Source organism: Grammomys surdaster, unplaced genomic scaffold, assembly GCF_004785775.1.
Source record: "Grammomys surdaster isolate TR1022 unplaced genomic scaffold, NIH_TR_1.0 100, whole genome shotgun sequence".
Taxonomy (NCBI): domain Eukaryota; kingdom Metazoa; phylum Chordata; class Mammalia; order Rodentia; family Muridae; genus Grammomys; species Grammomys surdaster.
The window spans coordinates 2,219,656-2,245,325 of record NW_021604579.1 but is presented as its reverse complement, the minus strand read 5'-3'; the positions used below and the strand labels follow the sequence as shown (position 1 = coordinate 2,245,325).

At 47.1% G+C, this 25,670-nt stretch overlaps 1 protein-coding gene across 1 annotated transcript; it reads right to left on the bottom strand.

Moving 5' to 3' along the window:
* Window positions 1–495: 495 nt before the first annotated feature.
* On the bottom strand, window positions 496–25,148 carry Rimkla (ribosomal modification protein rimK like family member A). The gene is made up of 5 exons (XM_028787306.1): window positions 24,853–25,148; window positions 11,394–11,624; window positions 8,462–8,548; window positions 6,360–6,563; window positions 496–3,664 (listed from the first exon to the last, which is right to left on the bottom strand). Exons 1-5 carry the CDS (start codon window positions 25,013–25,015, stop codon window positions 3,207–3,209), a joined length of 1,143 nt encoding a protein of 380 aa, XP_028643139.1. The 5' UTR covers window positions 25,016–25,148; the 3' UTR covers window positions 496–3,206.
* Between the last annotated feature and the right edge of the window lie 522 nt (window positions 25,149–25,670).

The window sequence follows — 25,670 nt, the reverse complement described above, 5'->3', positions numbered from 1 at the left end:
TGTTGCTTGCATCCTTCTTAAACCATCTGCCCAGACTACCACCAAGCAGAGGCCATACCTGTGAGCACAGGGGGCAGTGTCCAGCTGTGCCTGATGGTGGAGTCACTCTCCACTTTAATGCCATTTGTAGATGGTATTCCGTGAGTGACTTGATTGGTCCTAGAACCTTCTTTGTCCCCCAAATTAGCTTCTTCTGTCTTTCCTATATTTGCTGTATTTCCTGTATTCTTACTATGACTTAAGCCATTTTCTCTCTTTTCCTCTAGAGTCCCAAGGGATCCTGATTTCATCTCTGTCACACTATCCCCGGCCTTTCCCCTTCTCTCCCCCTACCCCGGACTGTTTGACACAGGACTGGTCAGGTGGGGTGCTGAACCCGCAATAGCGACGCTCTCGATCCACTTAAGCTATGCCTCGAAATCTAAAGACCCAAAGTCTCCAGTCCACCCTCCATCTGTCCTGCACACAACCAATCAGACAAAACACATGAAGACGTTTTCCCAAGTGCAGAATCATATATATTCTGAGTGACTGAGCTATTGGCATTCAAGTTTTGACCAGTTTCAAGATGTTGCTACCAGACAGTGGAAAGACCACACGCACACACCCTGAATCTATATTACAGAGGAAGACTTGGTGTTGGCATACATTGAGTCAAGGGTTTCAGGTTATGCAGGGTACATCCAGAAGGTTCTTTGGGTGCCTTACTCCTTTCACGCTGTGAAGTACCTGTGGCTAGAAGGAAGGCCTCTAAGAAGCTGCACTCTGTATTTTGGGGCCCCCTACTACTGTTGAGCTTGCTAAGGCCAAGAATTAATAGCCTCTTTCTCAACTCTCTCAGGAGCAATGTCACAGCTGTGCTTAGTAAATCACTTCAGACTCAGAGTGCACCAGGAGGTAACTGAAATAGGCCATTTTCTCTGTCTCAGAATGGAAAGATGGAGACACAGAGCTAAGGTGCCCAGCTGTGCTGGGAGAGCCAAGGTCAGACTCCCACTCTGCATCCCCACGTCCTTTCCTGCAAGTGTAGGCAGCTGTGGCAAGTATGGCGGGGCCACAGAGCTGAGACTCAAGGAAGTGCCCATAGCCAGCTGTGGTATGGAAATCCCAGAGTGGGGCTAGGATCCAGATGAGAGTCAGCTTTCTCTGCCTCTAGGCAGGGTTAGTTCTGGGCAATAACACTGCTGGTTGGCAGACATCTCTGCCAGTTGGAAAATGAGCCTCCTTTGGCAAAGGAATCTGGAAACACTCCAAGCCACTCTGCTCAGGTAGAGCCTAGATGGACATAAATCAACGAGAAGAGGCTTGGGCTAAACAGTGGACATGTTATCAGTGTAGCTTCCAAGAGGCCAATGCCAGGCTCACATCTGACCACAGGGACAGAATATAACCAGCCTTCTTTTAAAGCCACCCCTGAGTGCTAAGGAGAAGATACGAGTCTTAGTTCATAAGGGTAAGCTGCCATTTTTCAGTGGTACAGACACACACTCAGATTACAGTTCAGTGGCAGGCACCCAGGGGTGAGACTGCATAGAAACTACAGCGGTGAGGTGTGACAACTGCAACATGGCACCAACATCTTCAGGTGTACGACTGTCAGTTGGTGAAATCTGGTTTTTACTAATTTTAAAGGCCAATTTATTTCTATTTAAATGTGTGTTGTGAAAAAATCATTATCATTTGTCTTTATATATACTTTATACTTATAGTAGAGTACAGGAACTATGTGCCCATTGGGTAGTGATGCCTTCAAAGTAGATGCCTTAAGGGAAGCGTATGTTTACTCCAGTGTAGCTGACCCAACTCACACTTCTAGAACCTTCCTTGGAAACTGTGAACTTATATGCTCCCTCAGAATGGGCAAATCTGTGTCCTTTATGATAGATCTATAATTTTTAATAGCGAAAGAGCATTGTGTCTGATAGATATAATGGGTGGTGGAACTTGGCACTGCCTTGGCAGGTAGCAAGAGTTATGGAGGCGAGGGGTAAAAGAAACTAAACAGGACCTGTTGATAAAGTTATGAGGCCTCTTTCCTTGGACGGCTACTACAGAAGTCCCAAAGAGCAATCCTCAATGTTCTTGGCACCTGCCATAAAATAGCTGAAGAGAATGGTCTTCCTCCTGAGTATAATGAGGTAACTCTGGGTGGATTTGGTCATTGCTTGTTTTCAGTTAGACCTTCTATAAGCAGAAACAAAACTCCATCTCTACCACTTCTCCCAGGGGAAAGATCTCAATCTACTGCTTAAAAAGTTATAAAGGAAAGCACTGGATATCATGTCTACAATAGCCCACTCTCCCCTCCACAAATACCCAAGTCTCCCCAATTTGGAAAAATGGGTAAGGACAGGTTCCTGGAGTCTGGATAACAGTAGCATGTCCAGGAGAAGCAAGGGAAGAACAGTCATTGCCCGGTAACTTTCTGTGGTAAGATCCCACTGGTTTCCAGATGACAACTGAGCAGAGTCCACTGAAAAGGAAAGTCCATGGTGTTCAGTTCTAGTGCACAAGAAACAAAGAGTGTGGCCATAGCTCATCAGATGCATTTCCAGCTGAGGTCAAAGGCAGCAAAGGTGCGTGAAGCTGCTGGAGCTGACATTAGGTAAAGCAAGGGTGTGAATTCCGAGAGACGGAGCCATCTGTAGAGATGCTGTTACAACTCAGGACACATGCCAACCGGTGAGGTCAAAGAATGTCCCACCTCACCTTCTACAAAGCGCTTCGGTGAGAAGCTGAGTGTCAGAGGAATGTGGTAAGATGGTGACTGGAGGGAGCAGTGAAGAGCATCCTGCCCACCTGCACATGCCTTCATCTCCTGCATGTGAGAACGGTGTTTCCAGGAGCCATGTTCATGTTCGCTGCTGCTAATGACCAGGGACAGGAACATGGACTCAGTGTCTAAAAGACCTACCCTTCCATCCACGTGCTCGAAGTAGATGTTGGTCTCAAATTGATCATTCGGGAAGTTGTTCTCGATGAGTGCTTTTTATAGGAGTCTTTACAAAACCCACAAAGCTAGGCTGTTTGTTCAAACTGTTATTAGAAAGGATGCTGAGTGCCCAGATTGGATTTTCTAGTTTCTGTGCAAATGAAATCACGTTAGTCCAGATCTAATTCATTGAATACTACTCAGGGAAGCAGTAGCATTTGGTTTAAATGCTGCCAAGAAAGCAGGAATTTACTGGAATTGTGAAGCAATCCTGTCAATGCTGTAACCAGGCTCGGGGAACATGGGGAGGTGGGGCCCCCATTGTTTTTGCTGAGGAATCCCGGACCTCTCCCAGTTCAGGCTCACTCTCACTAGAGGTAGACCCATTGGTGATGGTATAGACACTCTCTGCAACTCCCTGAGCTGAAATGCAACCATTTGGCTCGTTCTTCTCCCTGGGACTTGCCAGTCCAGGGAGAATGGCCATCTTCCCAGTCTGCCTGTTTGGCAGCAGGGACATAGCATAGTCTGCAATGACTGCCCCCACATCTAAGTTGCATGCCTGGTCGAAGGCCAGGAAGCCGACATTGGCATTTGCCTCACACACCATGAAGGAGCCATCATCCATAATGAGAAGGTCGATGCCACAGAAATCCATGCCCAGGATGTTGGACACCTGGATAGCCAGCTGCTTGCCTTGCTCTGTCAGTGGGCACTTGACACCCACACCACCTGGAAAGAAAGCACAGTGACAAATGCCACTCACTGATGAGGCTACTGACCTTCGAGAGAGATGGGACCGATAGCAAAGGAGAAGTAAATAACAAGCACTGTTATTTACAGTGCTACTTAAGATTTTAGAAAGTTGGGGCAGGAGAGATGGCTCAGTGGTTAAGAGCACTGACTGAACTCCCAGGGGACCCTACTTTGGTTCCCAGCACCCATTTCAGGTACTTACAACTGCCTGTAACTCCAATGGATCCAATGTCCTCTTTTGGTCCCGATAGGCACCCACACACCTATGGCATACACTCATACTTAAAATATTTAAAACTAAAAATAGATATTGGAAAATCACAGTGCCTGATACACAGTGTGTATTCAATAAATGGTTGTTAGAAAAATGAAAAATGATAATCTACCTATTATATAGTAGTTAGGAACAACGTATTTTATAATCAATGATCAGGGTCAGGGCAGCTACCCAGCATGCACAAAGGCTCTGGGTTCAGTCCTGAGTACCAGAAAGTGAAAGATAATAATGGGATACTGTCAACCTCGGGTCTCCAGGCACCACATATCCCCACAAATTGAGGTTTGACACTGTGGCTCTCTCTGCTCGTGGCTACTGTGTACATGAAGACTGAGCCCTCAGCACGATGTCAGACTTAGCCCAGCATTTGCTTGCATGGCTAGAGCTAGCTCACAACTGTATGCCTGCACAGATTCTGGACCATGTGGTAGCCCAGAGCAAGAACTGCCTCACAATCCAGTGGTTCTCAATGGATCAGTCACAACCCCTTTGTGAGTAGGATGACTCTTTCAAATCAGATGTTCTGCTTATCGGATACTTATATTTCCATTCATGACAGTAGTAAAATTACAGTTATGAAGTAGCAACAAAATAACTTTGTGGTAGGAGGTCACCAGACAATGAGGAACTGTAGTAAGGGAAGCAGCGTTAGGAAGGTTGAGGACCACTGCTCATAATCTCTGTCCTCCCAGCTGCACTGCAGACGATGTGGCTCGGCTTGGGGACTTACAGTAAAACAGGACCCGATCAGCAAATCTTTATAGTCAATGAACTTGAAGCATGCAGCTGCTGACTCGGGAAATAACTATAGGGCTATAACTATATATATTTCTTTTTCCCAATTACTAACATAAATTCATTCACCAAGTTTGACCAGGGTGTTCTGTAAGGGGAACAAGGAAGTGTATTGCTATTGAGGTGTCTCCAATCCCCACGACAGAAAACAAGCTTTCAGGGCAGACTAAAGGGACAGGGTTCTAAATTCAGCCAAATACAAACTGTAGCTTTCTGGCAGTTTCATGCATGAAAGGAAAAGGAAATCTTCTATTAAAATGTGAGGGAACTGGGGCTGGAGAAATGGCTCAGTGGTTAAAAGCACCGACTGCTCTTCCAGAGGTCCTGAGTTCAATTACCAGTAACCACATGGTGGCTCACAACCATCTGTAGTGGGATCCGATGCCGTCTTCTGGTGTGTCTGAAGAGAGCAATAGTGTACTCATATTCATAAAATAAACAAATCTTTGCCGGGCGGTGGTGGTGCATGCCTTTAATCCCAGCACTTGGGAGGAAGAGGCAGGTGGATTTCTAAGTTCGAGGCAGAGTAAGTTCCAGGACAGCCAGGGCTATACAGAGAAACCCTGTCTCAAAAAAACCCAAAAAAAAAAAAAAAAAAAAAGTGAGGAAACTTTTTCGGCCATCTTGGAGCCTGTGGAGGCCTGCTGGGAACAGGAACTCTAAAAGCAAGTGTGTCTGGATGGCTGTGGCTCAAGGCCACTTTTGCTGGCTACAAGCGAGGTCTCCGGAACCAAAGAGAGCACACGGCTCTTCTTAAAACTGAAGGCGTTTATGACCGAGATGAAACTGAGTTCTACTTAGACAAGAGATGTGCTTATGTGTACAAAACAAAAAACAATACAGTGACTCCTGGAGTAAAACCAAACAAAACCAGAGTGATCTGGAGAAAAGTGGCATGGTTCATGCCAAATTCTGAAGCAACATTTCCTGCAAAGGCCATTGGACACAGAATCTGTGTGATGCTGCATCCATCCCGGATTTAAACTAACAAAGAGTAAATAAAAGTTAAAAAAAAAAAAGTGAGGGAAAATACAACGTTTCCCCTGGCCACAGCCTTGGTTGGGGGCATGGGGGTGGGTTGGGTATGGTGGCCTGTTCAAACTGCAACACAACGCTGCCATCTACAAAGTGCACACTTGAGAACTATGCAATCAGGTCTCACACCACCTCTCAAAAAATTGCAAGATAAAAAAAAAGTCAACGTTTTAAGTCAGTTTGTGCTTTTGCACTGGCTGTGTTCACAGCACTCTGGGGGCATTCAGGTTACAGGTTAGACCCACTTGTAAGGCCTTCGGTAAACCAACTGAGGGGGATGCAGTTTCAAGTCTAACTCCTCACCTGCTTCCTTATGTGGTTTTATTCAGATGGACCTTTGCCCAAAGGCTGGCCACTCCCTTGTCAACCCAACTGGTGAATTCTTACATCTATACAATAAGGTTTTAAAACTTCAGTGTCTTGACACTAGGACTCTGTCTTCTGGCCCAGCCCTTGACTTCCTGTCTCTCTCTGGACTGCTAATGAGCATGGGAAAGCTTCCCTTCCCATTTTTTGTGAGGTCCTCTGCCCCACTCCCACACCCCCAAGCCTCCCCTGTCTCACCTAGGAAGCAGTTGCTTTGCATGCGGCCGTCTGTGGAGCAGCGCAGCATGGAGCCAATCACCTGGCCGCCCACCACCACCACCCGGATGTCTTTCCCGTGCGACTCCTTCACATACTTCTGGAACAGGTAGGGCACGTCATGGCGGACCAGGTGGCAGATGTCAGAGAGGTGATGCTTGTCTCTGGCCAGAAAAACAGCTTTTCCTTCAAGAAGAAAGACGGAGAGCAAGGGAGACCGCTGATCAGGCTGAACGCCTGTTTTACCATCCTACTGCCCCAGCCTGTCTCCCTGCCACAAACAGATACCAGCTTTCTGGAACTTTCCGTGTATCCGCCCATCTCATTTCCTTGATGAGACTCTTGTCTTTGCAAAGAGCACTGAACTGTATTTTCTTCGATTTTAACCCTACCATCTCTCTCCCCACACCTGATTTTTGTCTGTTTGCTTGTTTTTTGGAACAGGGTCTCATTCTATATGTAACCCACGCTGCCCTAAAATTAAAAGTCCAATCCTCCAATCCTAGCTTCCCCAAGTGCTGAGAGCACAGAGTGTGTCCTGCTTTTCTTTCTTTTTTCTTTTTTTCTTTTTCAGAATGAAACTATAATGTATCCCAGAAACTCAGATAAGGAGCCAAAGCAAGAGACTCTTAAGAGATTCTGAGACTCTTAAACTGGTCAGTAAGCACTTCCTTCCCACCACCTCAAGGTGCTACAGGTCCTCTGTCTGTCTGTCTGTCTATCTGTCTGTGTCTAAATGCTCTAAACTCCACACTGGGCTTAGTATATATGGCAGACACTCATCTTTTGTTTACAGAACACAATGAAATGAACACAGTTTAGAGGAATCTCAAGTGTGGATGCAGAGAGCTGAGAAGGACAACCACAGCATAGTAAGAGGCCCTCAGGGTCCTGGCTGCTGCCACAGACAGGCCTGTGGGATCATAGGAGGGGGATCTGACAGATACCCTCCTAACTTCCATTTTTGTGTGTAGTATGTGCATATATTCACATATATGTGAATGTGGGGGGCATGGAGGACAGAGATCAATGCCAGGTGTGTGTGTGTATGTGTGTGATATGTATACATAGTGCATGCATGTGAACAAGCGTGCACCCGTGCATACATGTGTGGAGGCCAGAGCAAGGTGCCAGGTGTCTTCTTCTATCAATCTCTTTGTCACTGCCTGGACACAGGGTCTCTGAAGCTGGTTGTTCTTGCTAGCTGGCCAGTCAGCTAGCACCTATCTCTAGCTACTCCAACCCCAATGCCTGGTTGGTTAGGTGGACATAAGTCACATCCAGCTTTTGACAAGGGTGCTGAAGTCTCCAACTTAGGTCCTCAGGCCTGCACAGGAAGTGCTGTATCCACTGAGCCGCCTCCACCATCCCCTCAGCTCCTCCACATTAGGTTTTTGACACAGTTTTTTTTTCCACTGGGACCTGGAGCTCACCAATTAGGCTGTCTTATAAAGTCGGGTGCTCAGGGCCTGGTCCCCACCCTGAGCATCATTTAAAGCTAGAACTGTTAAGCCAGGTAGCTCTGTACCAGAAGAGCAAAATGCTTCAGAAACAAAAGAGAATGACTGATTTTGTCTGGAAAAAAAAAAAAAGAGGGAGACCAGGGAGTGTGTGCTAGAAGAAATGACGTCAGGAGCTGGCCTGAGAGGATGAGCAAAGACAGAGCACTAGTGTAGTCTGGAGAGCAGATGGTTATGGGGCTGAATGTACACTGTCTCTCTGGTGACTAAGGACATGAATGAAGAAGGCTATCTGCACAGACCATGGTAACATGAGGAACACAGACTTGGTCTAGCAGGTGACATGGGGACTTGGGAGGGTGTTCAGCAAGAGGGAACAGCTCCGCTTCTGAGAATCTACTCAAAAGAAAGAGCAGATGCTCTGGCTGTGGACTTGAGAATCTAAACCAGCTCAGGGGAATGTCTGTTGCAGTAGTTAAGGAGAGGTAGGCGTCTGACAGGACAGAGGGGACTGAACAGAGCAGGCAGAACACACTGTGAGTGCGCAGAGCATCCCACACCAGTGTGCCACAGAACTGCAGTTACATCCACTGACTACCCAGAGAGCCTGGCAGTACCACTGACCCCGGTGTCCCCGTGTGCTCTTCACCACCACTGGGTAGCCTAGGGGCTCTGCTTCATCGATCATTTTAGAGAAGTCTTCGTGCCCACCTGCCAAGAAAAGGTGAGAATCAATAAAGTGTTGGCAATGGGGCAGAGGCTGGCCCAGCACTTGCTCATGTAGAATGTGCTGATGAAATCAATCCAAATCCATCCAAACCCAGCAGACATGAACAACACCTGTAATGTGCAAGGTGGGACCAGAGGAAGGCGACTACCAGCATCAAGCCTCTGTATCCATGGAAACGGCACACCAGCTGTGGTAATCCTCATGGCATCCTTATAGTTGGGTTCTTCCCAATGGCAGTGGGAACAGAACTCCAGGATGGCCTACCAGACTCCTACCTACCCCTCCTGGTGAACTCCTTTAGGGAATCCCTTCTCTTGAGTGAGAAAGAGGCCACTGAATTTAGAGGAGCATAGATTATCACTCTTGGGATTACATTAATAGTCTGTTAACCTTGAGCCCATCAGAGGTCAGGAGCGCAAGATTCTTGGTGGGCCTACTCTAAACAGGAAAACCCTTTAAGAGGAAACAAGACTTCAGATCATTTTCTGTTGGCCTTGAAGGAACAAAGTTCTAGCTTGCTCAGATGCTCGACTCACTCCCATCCTAACAAATGGAGCCCAGCTGCTGAGCCCTCACCTCCCTTAACTCCAATTCTGTAACCCACCATCGAGCTGCTTGGAAGTTACGGATTTCAATCACTTCCTTCGGCCTTCACTTCTGTAAGCCTCCTATGATGGCTCCTCTCCTCATCACTGAGCGGAAGCAGTCTTCTTGTCCTGAGGAGCCACGTGGGCCTTTGATGACGCCATCTTTCCTGCTGGCCTCTGTGACACCTCTGTTCTCTCCTCCTTCTCAAATCACATCTGCCCAGTTCCTTTTATAGGCTCTTCCTCTTCCATCCCCTAAAAGATTCTCCTCCCCCAATTCATTTTATGTTTTAGTCTTTTTTTTCCCATGAGATGATCTCACTTTGTAGCCCAGGCTAACTTCAAACTTATAATCCTGCCTCCACCTCTCAAGTGCCAGGATTACAAGCATCCATCACCATACATAGCTCACTTTTGAGCTTTGCCAAGACAGGGTAAGCGGTCCTTCATATTTCCTGCTTCACAAAAAAGTCTGTCAGACATTCTGGGCCAGAAGGCTGAAGATGGATGCTCTAATTTTACAGAGAACTTTTGGGGGACTGCCTAGGCAGCCAGTTTTCTCTGTCATTTCTATAGTTTTGGAAGCTGATTGCCTACACTTCCTACATACCCAGGTAATTGTTATTCCTTCTCAAGTCTCTGATGGGGTTGGAGTCTGGATAGTTATAGTCTTACAATTAAGCTTAAGTTGTTCAGGATTTCAGCATAAGCAGTTATAAGCATTCCATGGAAACCCCTTTAACTGGACCCATAAAACCTCTGCTCTTTCATTCTGTATGCCCATACTGAGTCACCGCCTGTGCCTCTTACTCAGCATAAGAGGGGCTTCCAAATCTTCATCCCCAGCCTTTTGGAAGCTCATTGCCGTCCCCCCCCCAAGCATTTTCCCTGTGAATGTCGCAAACATACCAAGTCCCCACTGAAACCATCCTTCTTGGCAGCTGCTCACCCAGACATCCAGTTTACTTCTTCCCCTTGACATCTTCTGACCCAAGCCAGAACCTAGTCACCTCGATTCCTCCCCACACTTCCTATACACAATCAGTTACTCTGCTCTGTCGTATCTGTTGTGCTCACAATTCTCGAATCTGCTCACGTGTCTACTGGTTTTGTGATACCATTCCTCCCTCATAGAAAGACGCCTACTACTACCTATCCTGTCCTTACTTTGACTAATGTAATTCATTCTCCATGTGGTGGCCAACACGATCAGCAGTGTGACTCTGAGTAGGTACGTCCTGATCAGAAGCCTCCTGTTAGCTTTGTGGTACTGCAATCTTGCTGGCACGATGCATGCTGCACCCTCTTATCTTCCCAGTCCTCAACTCTCTCCCGCACCCTTAGCCTTCTGTAACTACTGGTGAGACCACCAGCTAGTTATGTTCTCTTCTTGCTCTTTTTCTGTTCTCTAGTCCCTACCCTTTGGGTGGGTTATCTTTAGCTTAGATGATGCTACCTCTTTAAGGAAGTGGTCCTCATGTCTGGTCACTACTGGAAGCTCTCCTATGAACTCCTGTACCACCTAAGGCTCTGATTCTCTCATGGAACATTGACCACACTGCATGGAAACTGCCTGTATATTTGCAGCCCCTCGCTTCTGATGCCATGGGAATTCCTTGGGGACAGGGCTGCTCTAGGACTATTCTGTGGTAGTTTGAATAAGAATCTCTCTCCATAGGTTCATATATTTGATTTTTAGCCTCCAGGGAGTGGAAGAAATTCTTTGCTAGGATTTGAAGGATTAGGAAGTGTGGCCTTATTGGAGGAAGTGTGTCACAGTGGTAGGCTTTGAGGTTTCGAAAGCCCATTCTAGGCCCAATCTCTTTCTCTGTCTGTGGATCAGGATATAGCTCTCAACTACTTCTCCAGCATCATGCCTGTTGCCACGGTCCCCACCATGATGATAATGGACTCATGATAAATCTCTGAAGCTGTAAGCAAGCCTCTAATTAAATGCTTTCTACTGTTAGAGTTGCCTTGGTCATGGAGTCTCTTCATATCAATGGAACACTGAGTAAGACATCCTCTTACAGTAGCTGGTCCATGTTTATCAAATGACTACAGAAAGTGGCTAAGGCAGCTCACACAGAAGGACTGGCCAGCATCAATATGTTAATCCCCCCAAGGTAAACAGACTCATAGGGAAAAGCAACCAGAGACACAGGAAGCTTCTTGGAGAGAAAGGAGAGGCACCAGTATTTTGGGAAGGAGTGATAAATATATTTTTCAGAAAACTCACCATAGGAGAAGGTGTCTGGCATGGGGACCCCATGTCCAGCCAGCTCTTGGAATGTCCAAAATTTGTTGATGCAGTTTAAGATGCTTTGAGGACGGTTGACCAAGCGACAGCCCAGCTTCTCCAGGTGCCTCAGGATGGTGATTTCACTGTCCGATTGGACAGAGGGCGTGGATACTCGCACAACCACCACGTCTGGGAAGGTGGTCAGGGGTTTCTGGCTCAGCTGCAGGCCTGCAAGCAAGGGCTGGAATGAGCTCAGTGCTCGCCAGTGCTCTGTCAACTGGAAGAAGTGCTTCCAGACTTCATCTGGCCAGAAAAGAGCCTCAAAACTGCCACATGGACACGGTGGCATGTGTTGGTGTATGGTGCAAGGAAGCGGTAGACAGCACTGTCCTCCGGCAAATGGGTAGAACGTGATTATGATACAAGTAACGAACAGAGAGGAGGAGAATGTCACACACCAAGATTGGCACAAGTTAGAAGAGTCCATGGCACAGCTCCAGTCAGGCCTTGCTTCCCCTGGGATGGGGACTGCTCTGGGGCCAGTGGCTCATGAGGGCATCAGTGCCACCTGTTTTTGGAATCCCTACACTCTTCAGTGACTGAGCCTCATGAAAACATACTGGCTGCAGCATTATGTGTAACCACTTCCTATTATCGTTAGTTTCGTTTTTGTTTGAAATAGGATCTTATGATGTAGCCCAGATTAGCTCAAACTGATGATCCTTCTGCCTCAGGGACTGAGACTCCTGGCTTATGCTATTCCACACCCAGCTAAACAATCTTTATGAACACAGTTACATTTTGTATCTGCAAATGTTGATGTTAGGTGGAGAAACATGACCCTAGATCTGCTATGTAAAGTGTTTCCCTAACATGGTGCAATGTCTGGGTTCAACTCCCAGCTTGGATCAGGATTCAAAATAACTAATTCACTATGGTCTCAACTATGTAGGTAGATGCAGGTTGGGGAAAAAGAAAACAAAGACACATTCTAAACACTTAGAATAGGGTTACAAAGTAATCTCTCCCTCTCCCCCTCCCTCCCTCCCTCCCCCAGCATCTTGCCATGTAGCCCTGGCTAGCCTGGCATCACTATGTGCCACGTGGCACTACCTCACAGCCACACTCCACCCTTGCCTCAGCCTCAGCATCCCTAGTAACAGGGTTATTGGCATGGGCTTCTATAACCAGCCCCCCCTTTTTTGTATTTTCTCTTTATCTACATTTTCCAGAATATTTTTTCACATGTATATTATTACAAAACGAAAATTTAAAATGTCTACAAAAAATCAGTTCAATACTTAATATTGAAATCAATATTCATTTAATAACACTTATTGAAAGACGCTGTAATGTACACATGTGGAAAGGATCCGAGGCTGTCCACCTGACTCGAGGCTAACCAGGGCCTCAACTTGCTGTTCTGAGGACCCAAAACAGCCTACATGTTACTGAAGGATTTCTTTGCAGAATTCTCTGGCTTTCCTCAAACGACACCAAATGGCAAAGCCAGCCATGAAATGTTTTTTTGTCTATTTTGTGCTGACTTCAGTCCCAGGAGCAGGGCCTGGTGCCTGGTCAGCACTCAGTATTTGTTGAACTGGACAGAAGCGGCAGGAAGATGGATCTGGGCTTCACCAGTTCCGGTTCTTCTTCCACACCTTTTGAATGGAGTGGGCGCTGGAACATGGTGCAGATGGTAGAGGTGGCTGTGCAAGCCGCTAGGTGCCTCTCAGCCCTGACACTGAGCATCCACAGGGCACTCGGCACCTGGGATAGAGAGAGAGGCGGGGCACAGACTATGTGAGCAATGAAAATTAGATCTAAAGACTTCCAGGGTCTGTTTCCACCAATCTCAAAGCATCTCCCAAATTCCCTAAAGAAAGCCTTAAAGTACAGTCTACAGACCCACCTTATGGGCTTAAACATATGTATATGTATATCCCACAATTATTTACACAATGTTTATACTGCACTGAGTACTGTAAGAGACCTGGAGGTATGCTGAAGTACAGTAGCATGTGTGCAGGTGATATGTTTAGGGCCTGGAGCATCATTCATATATATATTGCGAAAAACCAAGTGTGAGTGAAGTCATACTTTCTCCAACAGGGATTCAGGTGTGGGGTGTTGCTCAGTGCTGGAGTGCTAGCTGACCTTGTATGAGAGCCTGAGTTCAGGGTCCTCCTCAGCTTGCACAGTCCCACACAGCATCTCCTCAACTAGCCATGGGAGCAGGGTCCTGCAATCTCAGCCTTCGGGAGGTTGAGGCAGTAGGATAAAGAGTTCAAAGGTTACTTGGGCTACATGGCAATGATATGGTTACTATATCAATATTGAAGTTCTAAGCTGAGAAAGAAGAAGAAAAATCTTGAAAACAAAAAACCAACCAAACAGAAAGCAAGCCATGCACAAAGAGGACTGTGTGGCTCTAACTTACAAGTCAGCCATTGCAAATAATTTACTGGTTATTTTTTAAAGGTGTGGATGTAAAAGGACAGTTGTTAAATGAAATCACATTTTTTTTCTTCAGCACTTCTGCTGACACTGTGAGCCCCCAGGTAGAACTGTCTCAGGACTAGTCTGTAAAAAGCAGCTGAGTTAGGTTCATTTGGCCACCAGCAACAGGATGGCTTAAAGCTGCTTTTCCTACAGTTTGAAAAATCCCCTCTCCCTTGAGCCCTTGGAACAAGAATGGAAGAAGTGGGACATGGCAAAGTTGGAAGAAAAAGAAAGGTAACCACACTAATCAAAATGGCAAACACATAGGGAAGCCCAGCACATCATCACGCAGTGAGACAGAGACCAAAGACGCTTTGAAAATCAACCAAATGCTACACACACAAGGCACTGACACTGTCATGGTACAGATATTCCAAAAAGCAAGGTAGGACATTTTTAAACTACTCAATGAGAAAATAGCTTGGTGACAGAAAAGCAACTTAGAGAAGCAAGAAGCAAGAGATGCATCGAGCTTTCAAATCCCAGCACAAGCCACGGACACACAGACTTCTATACAGGAAGAACAGAATCCAGTCCATCTCTGGGAATACCGACCACAGGGCACAGAGAGGGCTCAGCCTCTACAAGCAGCGGCACAGACACCTGCAAAGTCTTACCAGGACTTCATCACTCTCCTCCAACTGTAAATCTTTGGGCCTGGCTCATCCTCACTGAAGCCTTTAATAAATGAAGAATGCAATGGGTTAAAGTGGAACCCCAAAGGCCCTGAGGCCTGAGCACCGGTCAGGTGCCTGCCTGGGCTGCTATCTAGCCCTGTGCAAGAGGGGCGTGTCGGGTTTGGGGTTGTACCAGCTCCGTGTATCCACAGGTTTCACATCAATGAATGCACCTGCAAATAGAAAGTACTAGAAAAACTTAATTTATGTCCATATTGATAATGTTCAGGCTTTTTTCTTGACATTATTCCTTAAACAATATGAATACAGTATAGCAGCTATTTCAGGGCCGGGGGTATAGTTCAGTGGTAGATCACTCACCAATTATACAAAAGGCCCTGGGTTCAAATCCCACCCACCTTAAAAAAACTATAAAGAACCCACAATTATTTATACAATATTTATACTGCACTGAATATTCTAAGTGATCTGGAGGTGTTCTGAAGTGCAGGAGCATGTGTGCAGGTGACATGTTAAGGCCTGGGGCATCCTTGGCTTTTAATAAAGGACAGAAGGCTCTAGGATGGAAGGCTCTAGAACAAGCACCTGTAATACTAAGGGATGATCATACACCTTTGTTCTCTGATATTTCTGACACTTCTGCTCTGGACCATTCCACACGTGCTTGCTCAGTCTCTTCACACTGGCCATTGTCACACAGTTACAATGTGACCTCAGGTAGAGAAAGATGCTTCTTACTCTGGCTTCAGTGAAAGCAGCAGCCACATGGGGCCAACAACAACTTGCATCTGAGGCTGACTCCTTGGCAAACCTGCCTGCAAAGTCTGAGACCTTTAACCACATAGGTAATTTCCACCATTGGCATCGACTCCCAGGTAGGCCCCTGTTAAGCCTAATGCAGGGACATAGAGCTTACTGAACACCTCACCTTTCCCAGGATCTTTCATATCCTCATCGTGGCCTGCTGGCCTCAAGCCAAGGGAATGGAAAACCTGTGTGAACTGGAGGATGGGCTTTGGCTGTGGTGATGGGAAGGAACGCTGCCCTCATCCTCAGATAACCAGGGACCTGACATGACTCTCACCTTAACCCAGGGAGGTGGGGGAGGGTGTGAGCAGCTTCTGGACTCCTCAGACAGCTGGCTGGCTTGAGATTCACTATGGTTAGCCTCAAACCACGTTACAAACATTAATGAAGAAGTGATCACTCAAAGAAGTCAGTCAGATAGTAAGGGGCAAGGATTAGAAGTCAAACTGGTTCATGCAATGACCCGGCAAGGATAAATCAACTTTGTGGAACGGAAACACCATTTTCTCCATCTTCTACTTTCATGGGCAACTATATCCCAACTTCCTCTTGAATCCTGTTTTCATTTGGAGATATTTTAATGCACTTGGTGACCCCGGTTGTTAGCTTGCTTTTCTGTTGCCGTGGTAAATAATCACCACAAACGTGGACACAAAGGGTTTATTTCATCTTGTACTTCTGGATCACTGCCCAACACTGAGGGAATTCAGACCTAGAACTCAAGGCAAGGACTGGAAGCAAGAACTGATGCAGAGGCCATGGAGGAAAGCTGCTCATTGCCTTATAACGGAGATATAATAGTACTATATCTCCATTGCAATAAGCAAATCTGGTTACAAGGTAGAGCTTTAAAACTTAACAAACAAACAAACAAAACCTACTCTCTGCGACCCACACTGAGGAAAGGAAGTACGGCCATAAAAGGGTCATCAGTCAGATCTGCTTCTGGATGTTGTTTTCACTGAGCATTTATCTGCTCTGTACTGGGGATTCTCCTAAGAACGTTCACAGATTTTATCTCAGTTAGAGGCATCCTATAATATGGCCCCTAGGAAGGGATTTGATCACAAAGTCCTGGCATTTACACAAAGGGGATGAACTGGGGTTTATAGCTCTCCTAGCCTGCACAAGTACACACACACACGCACACACACACCCCTGGCTTCACAAACCGAGAAACTTCAACACTAACCTGGATCCCGGTACACTGGGAAACAAAAACCTTTCGTGTACAAAGCAAACAGCAGAAACAGCAGGACACTGGAGGACTGGAGAAAGGTGCTTTTCTCAACTTCTTGATGTCTCCCCCATCCCCTCGGTCACCTCTCCTGAGGGGGTTCTATGGATTCTGGGGTAGATCCGGTCACCACTGTGCTTAACCTTTTGAGGTTCTGTGAGGGAAAATGTTCAAAGACATCTCCCCTCCATCTCACTGAAACCCACAGTGACTTGTATGGCCTTTTCCTTTCCCACACGCTGCGTTTCTGAGGTCTCTTGATTCAGTGCAGCCTTTATTGAACTGTTGGCAGACATACCTACTAAGCAGGGCACCCAGGTGAGCCAGGCAGCCTCAGCTCTCCCAGAGCTCATGGGAAGCTCAAGTCTGACTCAGTGCATGCATTACTTTGTCTTTGTTCAGAGGGATTTCATTGGGCCGCTTCTTTGGGCCAATCTCATTTTGGGTTTACCCAGGACACCCTGAGTTCACAAGTAAGCTCATGCAGCCAAACAGGTGGTGATTTCAAGAAATGCTGAGAGAGGAGTCTGTGAAGGGGAGTGAGAGGCGGGAATTAAGACCATGATCAGTGAGTTGGCATCCTCTGGAGGGGAATCCCCCAGCACTGAGTACAAATACATCCACCTGAGGGGAGGAAGCTGGAAATTTAGGCATGTTTTTCATTCTCCATTCCTTATAGGGCTGTGTGGTGTGTGTGTGTGTGTGTGTGTGTGTGTGTGTGTGTGTGTGGTGTGTTAGCAGAATGGGCTCCTAGCCACGCCACAGAAGTGGAATCCAGCAGTCAAATGGTTGGAGGGTAAGGGGCCCAAGGAGGGCTCTAGATAGCTGAAGAACAGCCACTATTCTAATGAGGACAGTGAGACAATGCCCTTGAAGTTAAGAAGAAAGCCAACACATGATTGCCACTAATGTCCTGGGTGCCCTGTGCAGGGCACGTGTGGTGGTGGAAGACGGGAGCTTTGGGATGGTTCTCTCTTCATGGAGGAGACAGGTCAGGGGGTTCCCAGTGTGTTTGAGCTCAGAAGGAAGATATGACGCTAATGTGTATATTCTGTCCACCCTGAACAGAACTGGCACCAAGGAAGGGCTTAGAAAAACTTTCTAAGAAGTTGTCTGGAGGCAGAATGGTCCTGGCCTTCACACCAGAGTCCGGGCTGAACTGTTTGCTGTGTCTCTGGACCTGTCTCCCCTTCTGTAAAATGTAAGAGCCCCAGAAATGGACAAACCTTCCCATCTCCTGTCAACTCCAGCACCTCACCAACATGGTCTTCTTAAAAACCAGGAAACACATCTTATCAAGTCCTTCACTCAGCTACCTGAGGCCCGTATCATTTCCCTGGATTCCAGCCTCCATGGCTGCCCCCTCCAGCTGTGTGAACCCCACGTGCTGGGCAAGCACTCAACCATTGGACTTCTCCCAGCCTTTACAGTCTCTTGTTCTGTCCAACTGTTTGTCCAGTCTCATCTTTCCTGTATCCTCTTGGACCACACCAATGGGCTCTAAGCTCCCTTGTCAGCTGCTCCTGGTGAGCCTTCCTTTCTGTGCCAGCTGATATCTCATCAACTCGACACAAGCTAGAGGCATCTGGAAAGAGGGAACCTCAACTGAAAAAAAATAATAACTCTGTCAGATTGGCTTGCAGGCAAGTCTGTGAGGCATTTTCTTAATTGCTGATTGATGTGGGAGGGCCCAGTCCATTGGAGGCGGTGCTACCCGAGGCAAGTGTTCCACAGCTGTAGAAAAAGCAAGCGATGGAGCTGGAGAGGTGGCACAGCAGTTAAAAGCACACACCCTCTTCCAGAGGACAAGAGTTCCATCTCCACCAACCACATCAGGCGGCTGTCGACTGCCTTTAACTCCCCCTCCAGAGTGATGCAATTCCTCTGTGGGCGCACACTCACAGGTGCATGCTCACACAAACACACAAGTAAAAACAATAAAAGCAAATCTTTACAACTATTAAAATAATGGCTGCAACAACAAGACACTAAGCTGAATACGCCATGGAGGGAGAGTGACCCAGAAAGCACCTCCAGGTTCCTGCCCTGAGTTCTTGTCTTGGCTTTCTTCTGTGATGGACTGTGATCTGGGAAGTGTAAGCCAAATAAAGCAGGTCCTTCCTAAGTTGCTTTGGTCGTGGTCTTTATCACAACAAATGGAAAGCAAAATAAGACATTTTCTTTCTTTCTTTTGAGTCCAGCTGAATGCCTTTCTCTTCCTGGTGACTCTGTTTCCTCATTTGTCATCCCAAGCCAGGCTGTTTTCTTGACTCTCCCCTCAGGTCACTGGCCCTAGACATAGAGTTGACGTGTTTGATGCTCCTCATTTTAGCTTCTTCCTCCCTGGTGGATGGAGAGATGCAGTGTCTCCCTCTCCACTGAATCACGGGGACCAGCATATAAGTGAGTCGCTGCTCCTCCTCTATAGGTCAGGCCCCTCATGCTTAGCTTCCCCTTGACTCTTCTGTATTTTCCCCCGCCCTTTACAAAAACATCTTGCAGACCGTGTTCTCACTGTGCTCCCTGCTCCACTCAAAATGCTACAGTGGATCTCACTCAGAACTGCCCCCCCCATCCTTTCTCTGTCACCTCCTCATTATCCAGAGTGAAGTCAATGTTTACCACTGACCCACAAGGCTCTGCATAGCTGCTCATCTCAACCCCACCCCAACCCTCAGACTCTTTTCCTCATGTCTGCCCCACACTCCCTCTGTTCTTCCTCACTGGTCTCCTCCATGCTCCTTCCTTTCTGGACAACTCTACTCTCTACAGCTAAACAGTGAACTTCCTGGGGTGGGAGGAAGCAGGGAGGAGGGGAGAGGATAACCCAGAGGGAGAGACAGGACAGAGAGCTAAAAAACACTAAGGATGTTTAGAAAAGCCATAGGGAAACACCGTTTTATAAGCTTACCTAAAGATACATATATAATCCATATGGTTCAAATGGAGTTACATCACATAGGGTGATAATGTCTGCCCCTCCCCTGCACGGAGCCATAGTCTATTTAGCAAAAACTCCAGTGCCAGATGGGCAAGCGTCCCTTCAAATGGTTGTTCGGGGATTCCGAGAGACTCCTAAAACAACAAAGGCTATTACCATTGCCGCCCAGAACTTGAAGGTAAGACCTGATTGCTGATTACGTCAGACAGGATTTGGAAGAATCGAGCTGGAACTCACTCGCACCCCTTTTCCCTGAGAACTAGCTCTCATGAGATCGAAAGGTGCCCTGCCAAGGGAGAAAAGCAACCGGTAGTCCTGCCTTGCTGTAAGGCCCGTGAAGCACAAGGAACGCTCAGCCAGTTAGTCCCCAGGATGGGCTAGCACCACTTTATCTTGGGGGTAAACCAATAGCTGTCTAACTAGACTTAAGGCCTGCTCCAATGGAGGGACTTCCTGCCTGATACTGTAAACGTAGCCAGCTACCCATGGTTAGAGAGGCCATAGACCCTCAATGGAGAACTTACAACTGCCACTCTCCTAAACCAGTTAATTCCTAATTCACTCTAAATACTTGTCCTTAAACCCACAGATAAGTGCAGTTCTCGACCCTCATCAAAGCACCCTTCTTTAAAGCAAACGGGTATGCTTCCTGACCTCCTTCAGCTCCTGACTAGAATACACCTGTGGGAAGGACCACCCTAGTCATCCTCACATTACTATTCTCCACCTCCTGCTTTCTTCCTGTCTTAGAGTTTCTATTGCTAGGAAGAGACACCATGACCACAGCAACTCTTATAAAGGAAAACATTTCATTAGGGCTGGCTTATGGTTTCAGAGGTCAAGTCCATGGCATACACACAGATGTGGTGCTGGAGAAGGAGCTGAGAGTTCTACATCTTGACCCACAGGCAGCAGGGAGGGGATTGTGAGCCACTTGACCTGGTTTTCATCTAGTAAGACCTCCAAGCCCACCCCTAGTGATACACCTCTTCCAACAAAGCCACACCCACTCCAAAAAGCCACACCTCCTAATAATGCTACTCCCTAAGGGCCAAGCATTCGAACACTTGAGTCTATGGGGGCCATTCCTATGCAAACCACCATTTCTCCCTTTAGCTTTTTCAGAAATGCTCTGTATTATTTACTTACCTTGTTTATAGTCTACCTCAATATAGAATGTAATCTCCTGGAGAGGCAGTGACCTCCAGTACTTGTATTCAGGCACCTAGAACAACACCTTACATACAGTCAGCAGACACTTGGTGACAGAACACATGACACATAAATTTGTGAGGGTGAAGATCATGTCTGTTTCTATTTGCCATTCTAAATCTGCAAACATGTTGTGGTACCCTGCTTAGTGGATACCTGCCGAACGAACTGGGTAAAATTGAGAAATCAATTGTCACGAAGAATAAAACATGTATTAAAATTTAATGATAAAAGTTCAAGAGTAAAGACCCATCATCCCTATTCAGTCCTCAACACGGAGTCACTGAGTTATCACTTGCTGGGGAAGTCTTGAGGAACTGAGTTTGTAGCCCTGGCTGGCCTGGAACTCATTATGGAGACCAGGTTGGCTTCAAACTCTTATTGACCCACCTGCCTCTGCCTCCCAAGCACTGGGATCAGCCTCAGCCCCGGCCCCCGGCCCCTGGCCCAGTCCCACTCCCACCCCTGTGCAGTTTCACAGGGTCTCACTCACAGAGTCCAGGTTAGAAAGAGCTTGAATTCAAGGTCAGCCTAAATTGAAAACAAATCAAGGCTCTGTCTTAAAATAAAAAAAATAAAAAGACTAGGCACGTAGCTCCGTGGCAGGGCGCTTGCCTAACGTGTGAACAAAGCTCTGAGTTCAATTGTTTTGTACCACAGATAAAAGAGAACTTGGCCTAGAAAGTACTTTATAGCACTGGCGCTGTACCAAGGGACATCACTAGCTACCTAGCCTGCACAAGACCCTGGCTTCAAGCCCCAGGGCTGCATAAACATAAATAAATAAACAGATAAGGCCACCAAGGCTCAAGCTCTGCGAGCTGCAGGATGCTGAGTCATGTGCTTCCTGAGACAATGCTAACACGGCCCCCTCTGCCAGGTCACACGCATTTTCTCTGTCACGGATTATGACTTTATAACTATCCCCTTTCCTTGAGTCGGTTAATAATTCTGACCTGAAGATGCTCACAGAACTTAACTGTCATTAGTAAACCTCTCCTCACAGAATAGTTCACCACAGACACACACACATCTAATCATGATCTCCCACACACAGTCGCTAACTGCATACAAGCCTCGTGCACTTTACGGTACAAGCTTCATGCTTCAGTGTAGCCAACACACATTACCAAAGGCCTACTATGTACTGGTTATGGAAGAAGATTTTTTTGAAGAGTGCTAGATAGGGGAGGGGGCAGATACAAGCCTTGTATATGGATAAATTATAGTAAAAATTCAATGGGTGCTACTCTGATGTTGTTTGGTAGCAGGTGGAAGATATCTCCATGGAGCTTAGCAATGACTCCAGGAGAAACCAGTGACTTGATCTAGATTTGAGGGATGAATGGAATTCTACCATCTGGGGGGAACCAGATGGGGACTTCAGACTGCTATTGTAGTGGAAGCCCAGGAGTCACAAGACAACAGTAAAGCCAGTGTTGACTAACACTTGAAAAGACAGCAGGACCCACTGAGTATGGCTGTAACTCCCAGCTGGAGCTGTGTGCATAATGACCTCACTGATGTTTATGAGTATTAATAAGTAAGAAGGACTGAGTGCAAGCCACACGCATGACCGTGAGGACCTCTTGCCATGATCTCGTTATTACCATTGTTACCACTAGTTATATGCACATGATCATTTGGGTTTAGGGAAATAAACACTGAATGATTAAAGAATTTGCAGATTCTCGCCGGGCAGTGGTGGCGCACGCCTTTAATCCCAGCACTTGGGAGGCAGAGGCAAGCAGATTTCTGAGTTCGAGGCCAGCCTGGTCTACAGAGTGAGTTCCAGGACAGCCTGGGCTATAAGAGAAACCCTGTCTCGAAAAAACAAAAACAAAACAAAACAAAAAAGAATTTGCAGATTCTCAAGGGAACAAAACAGGTTGATAAGATGTTAAGCCAGCAGAGTATAAAGGGGGGCTTTCTATAGGACTGCTTTAGTAACCTGAGGGTCATTGCTCCCCAGCCCCAGCCCCATCCAAACCCAGGTTGGTTAGGGTAGAACACCTAAGTAAAAATAACCATCACAGAGCCACCTGTGGTGGCACATGACTTTAATCCTAGCACTTGAGGGCAGAGGCGAGTGCGCCTCTGGAAGTTGAGATCAGCTTGGTCTACATAGTAAGTTCCAGCTCAGCCAAGGCTACCTAGTGAGACCTGTCTCCTAAAAACAAAAAATTTAAGAAATCAAAAATAAACAACACCAAAACCCTGTCTTGGATTTCTCCATCCCTCCATCAAGTATCTATATAGATTTTCTTGTAGCTGAAAGGAAATGACTAGTCTGTGAACACAGACATTTTCACACATGAATTCCACCTAATTGCTTAAGTGCTTTCTGAATCACTATGATTTAATTTCCACTTTTCTTACAATTGATTCTTTAAAATGGAGTTTTAGACATACAGAGAGCATATTTTCAGAAGTGCTGATGTACACGTAAAGACTGACAAAGGTTAGGAAAATGTGACCTCCCAAAAGGACATTTTTACAAGCTGTTAAATAAACAAGCAAACTCATCTTGGGAGTGGAAAGAGGTATATATTAATGAATTAGATTATATTAATGATTTAGATCATGAAAATAGTCCACTTAAAAATGGAACGCAAAGCGTGGATTTTTCAAGCTTGGAGAATCTCAACTTAAATATGACATACATGATTCAAAGAGATGGGTGCAGGAGAGAGGGCTCAATGGTTAGGAGAACTGGCTGCTTTTCCAGAGGACCCAGGTTGGATCCCCAGAATCTACGTGTGGCTCACAAATGTAGCTTCAGTTCTCGGAGGATATGACGCCCTCTTCTGGCCTTTGCGGGCACTGCACGCACACGGTGTACAGACATATATGGAGACAAAACACCCATACACATAAAATTAACCGTGAAAAGGCAAAACCAAACCAAACCTTAAAAATCAAAGTCAAAGTGATCTTCACAAAGCAAAGCCAAGACATTTGGTAACAAAAAAACTGTAAGAATCCAGTTCTTCAGATTCTCTGTTCAGAAATGGCGTTCACTGTTAACTAATAGGGAGGGTTTCAGCGACCTAAGCTTGAGAAATGGTATTTTTATACTTAACCACACCGCTTGAAATGTAGAGTGTCTACTGCTTGCATATACTACTCCAAAAGTATATGCAAGTTGAACCTAGGGAGGTTTAAATACACTTACCGATGACCAGTATAACTGTGTTATTTCGCTTAGGGACACGTACTCAAAACCTCACTTGTAAGTAGTCTGTCTGTTCAGGATGTGGAATCCCTTCCCTTGCTGAAGGGACTCTACTCAGCCAGATAAAGATGAAATATGGAAAACATTCCAAGAAGCATCCAAGAGGGCCCAATCCTCCTCAGCCCTGGACCCTCTGAAACAGCTGGCTACCTCGGAGGGCTTGCCGAGAACACAGACTGTAAGCCAGTGAATACGAATTTCCAAAGTCATGGATAGTTTAGCAATACATAGCAGACATGTATTGAAGATAATAATATCTGAAAACAGAACACTTTGAATAGGCAGTCAGGGATAATAACCCACCCCACCCCCCCAATTCCCCTGGACCCGGCACTGAAGGGACGAATAAGGTCTGGAGGTACGTGGCTATTTTGGAATCAGAATTAAACATTCTTTGGAAGGAGGACGAATTAATGGAAATCATCAATCATCTCTTCTCGCCCCTTCCCCTCCAGAAACAACTCCAATCTTTCTCAGCTGTCTCCTATAATTAGGCTCCCAGTTTGAGAACAGTGTTCTTTCTACCTAGGGCGTTCATCACTGGAGCATACATACCACTGGAAAAGTTTCCCAAACATCTGCCTAAGAGCAATTTTATGAATTCTGGGTTGGTTCTTTAAATTTCGGAATCCAACCTGGCAGGCCACTTGTGCTCGGAGAATCTACAACGTGAGGTTCGGTGCCTTTAGCTTCAGGTGAATGTGAATGCCCCATTAACTCGTCTCCTAAAAGAATTAAGCATCTTCTCTACTCTTGGCCTCAGGGTACTGCAAAGAGGGGTTACCTCCGAGCGGAGCTCAATGAGGAGAGCCGTTGGCTCACGGGACCCCAGCGCCCCATCCTCCCTCTGTCCCTCCCTCCCTCCCTCCCCGGGCTGAGCTCACCTAGGTGGCCGCCGACGACGGTGACGGCGATCTGGTCCAAGAACACCGCCCGGAAACCCACGTCCTGCTCGGAGCAGCGCTGGCGGAGCGCGCGCAGGATCTGCACCTGCGGGTAGTCCTCGCGGATGAGCCGGTCGGTCAGCAGCCAGACCTGCGCGCACATGGCGACCGAAGCTGCGGCCGCCTGCCCGCGCGACCCCCTGGCGCGTCCCAGGCGAGCACCGCGGCTCTGCTTGCGCCGTGCGCCAGGAGCCTCTGCAAACCCGGCCGGCGGATGCTCGGGATCGCCCCGCGCCGCCGCCGCCGCCGCCTGCCGCCTCCGCCCAGCCAATCAGCACGTCGCGTCGCCTCGGGAGGACGCGGCCCGGAGCCTGCGGAGCTGCGCAGCCTGCGGCGGCCGGGCGGGGCTGGGGCGACCCCGGGAACCGGTGGGCCACTGGCGGGGTAGGCGCGACGCTGATCCCCCAGAGAAAGGTGCGAGTCTCAGATGTTCCACTAGCCTCTACTAAAGACGACTCCCAGCCTGGCAAGGTCACATGGCGGGCTCTGCAGCTGGACTTGACCCTTAGAAGAGCGATCCCTCTGTCCCAATCCTGGCCTGCAGCCTGGCTGGGAGGTGGAGGCAGTTGGGTCTTAGCAGCCAGATAATTCGTTTAGATAATTCGAAGATCCTTTTCTTTTTCTCAGGATCTCGTTTTCTTACACTGAGCATCCTCTCCCGGTTTGCACCAGCGCTTGACCATCATAACCCCAGTGTCATAAAAACAGGTCTAACCCTCCCCCCCTCCCCCGCATTGAGTTAGGAGGACCCCTGGGGT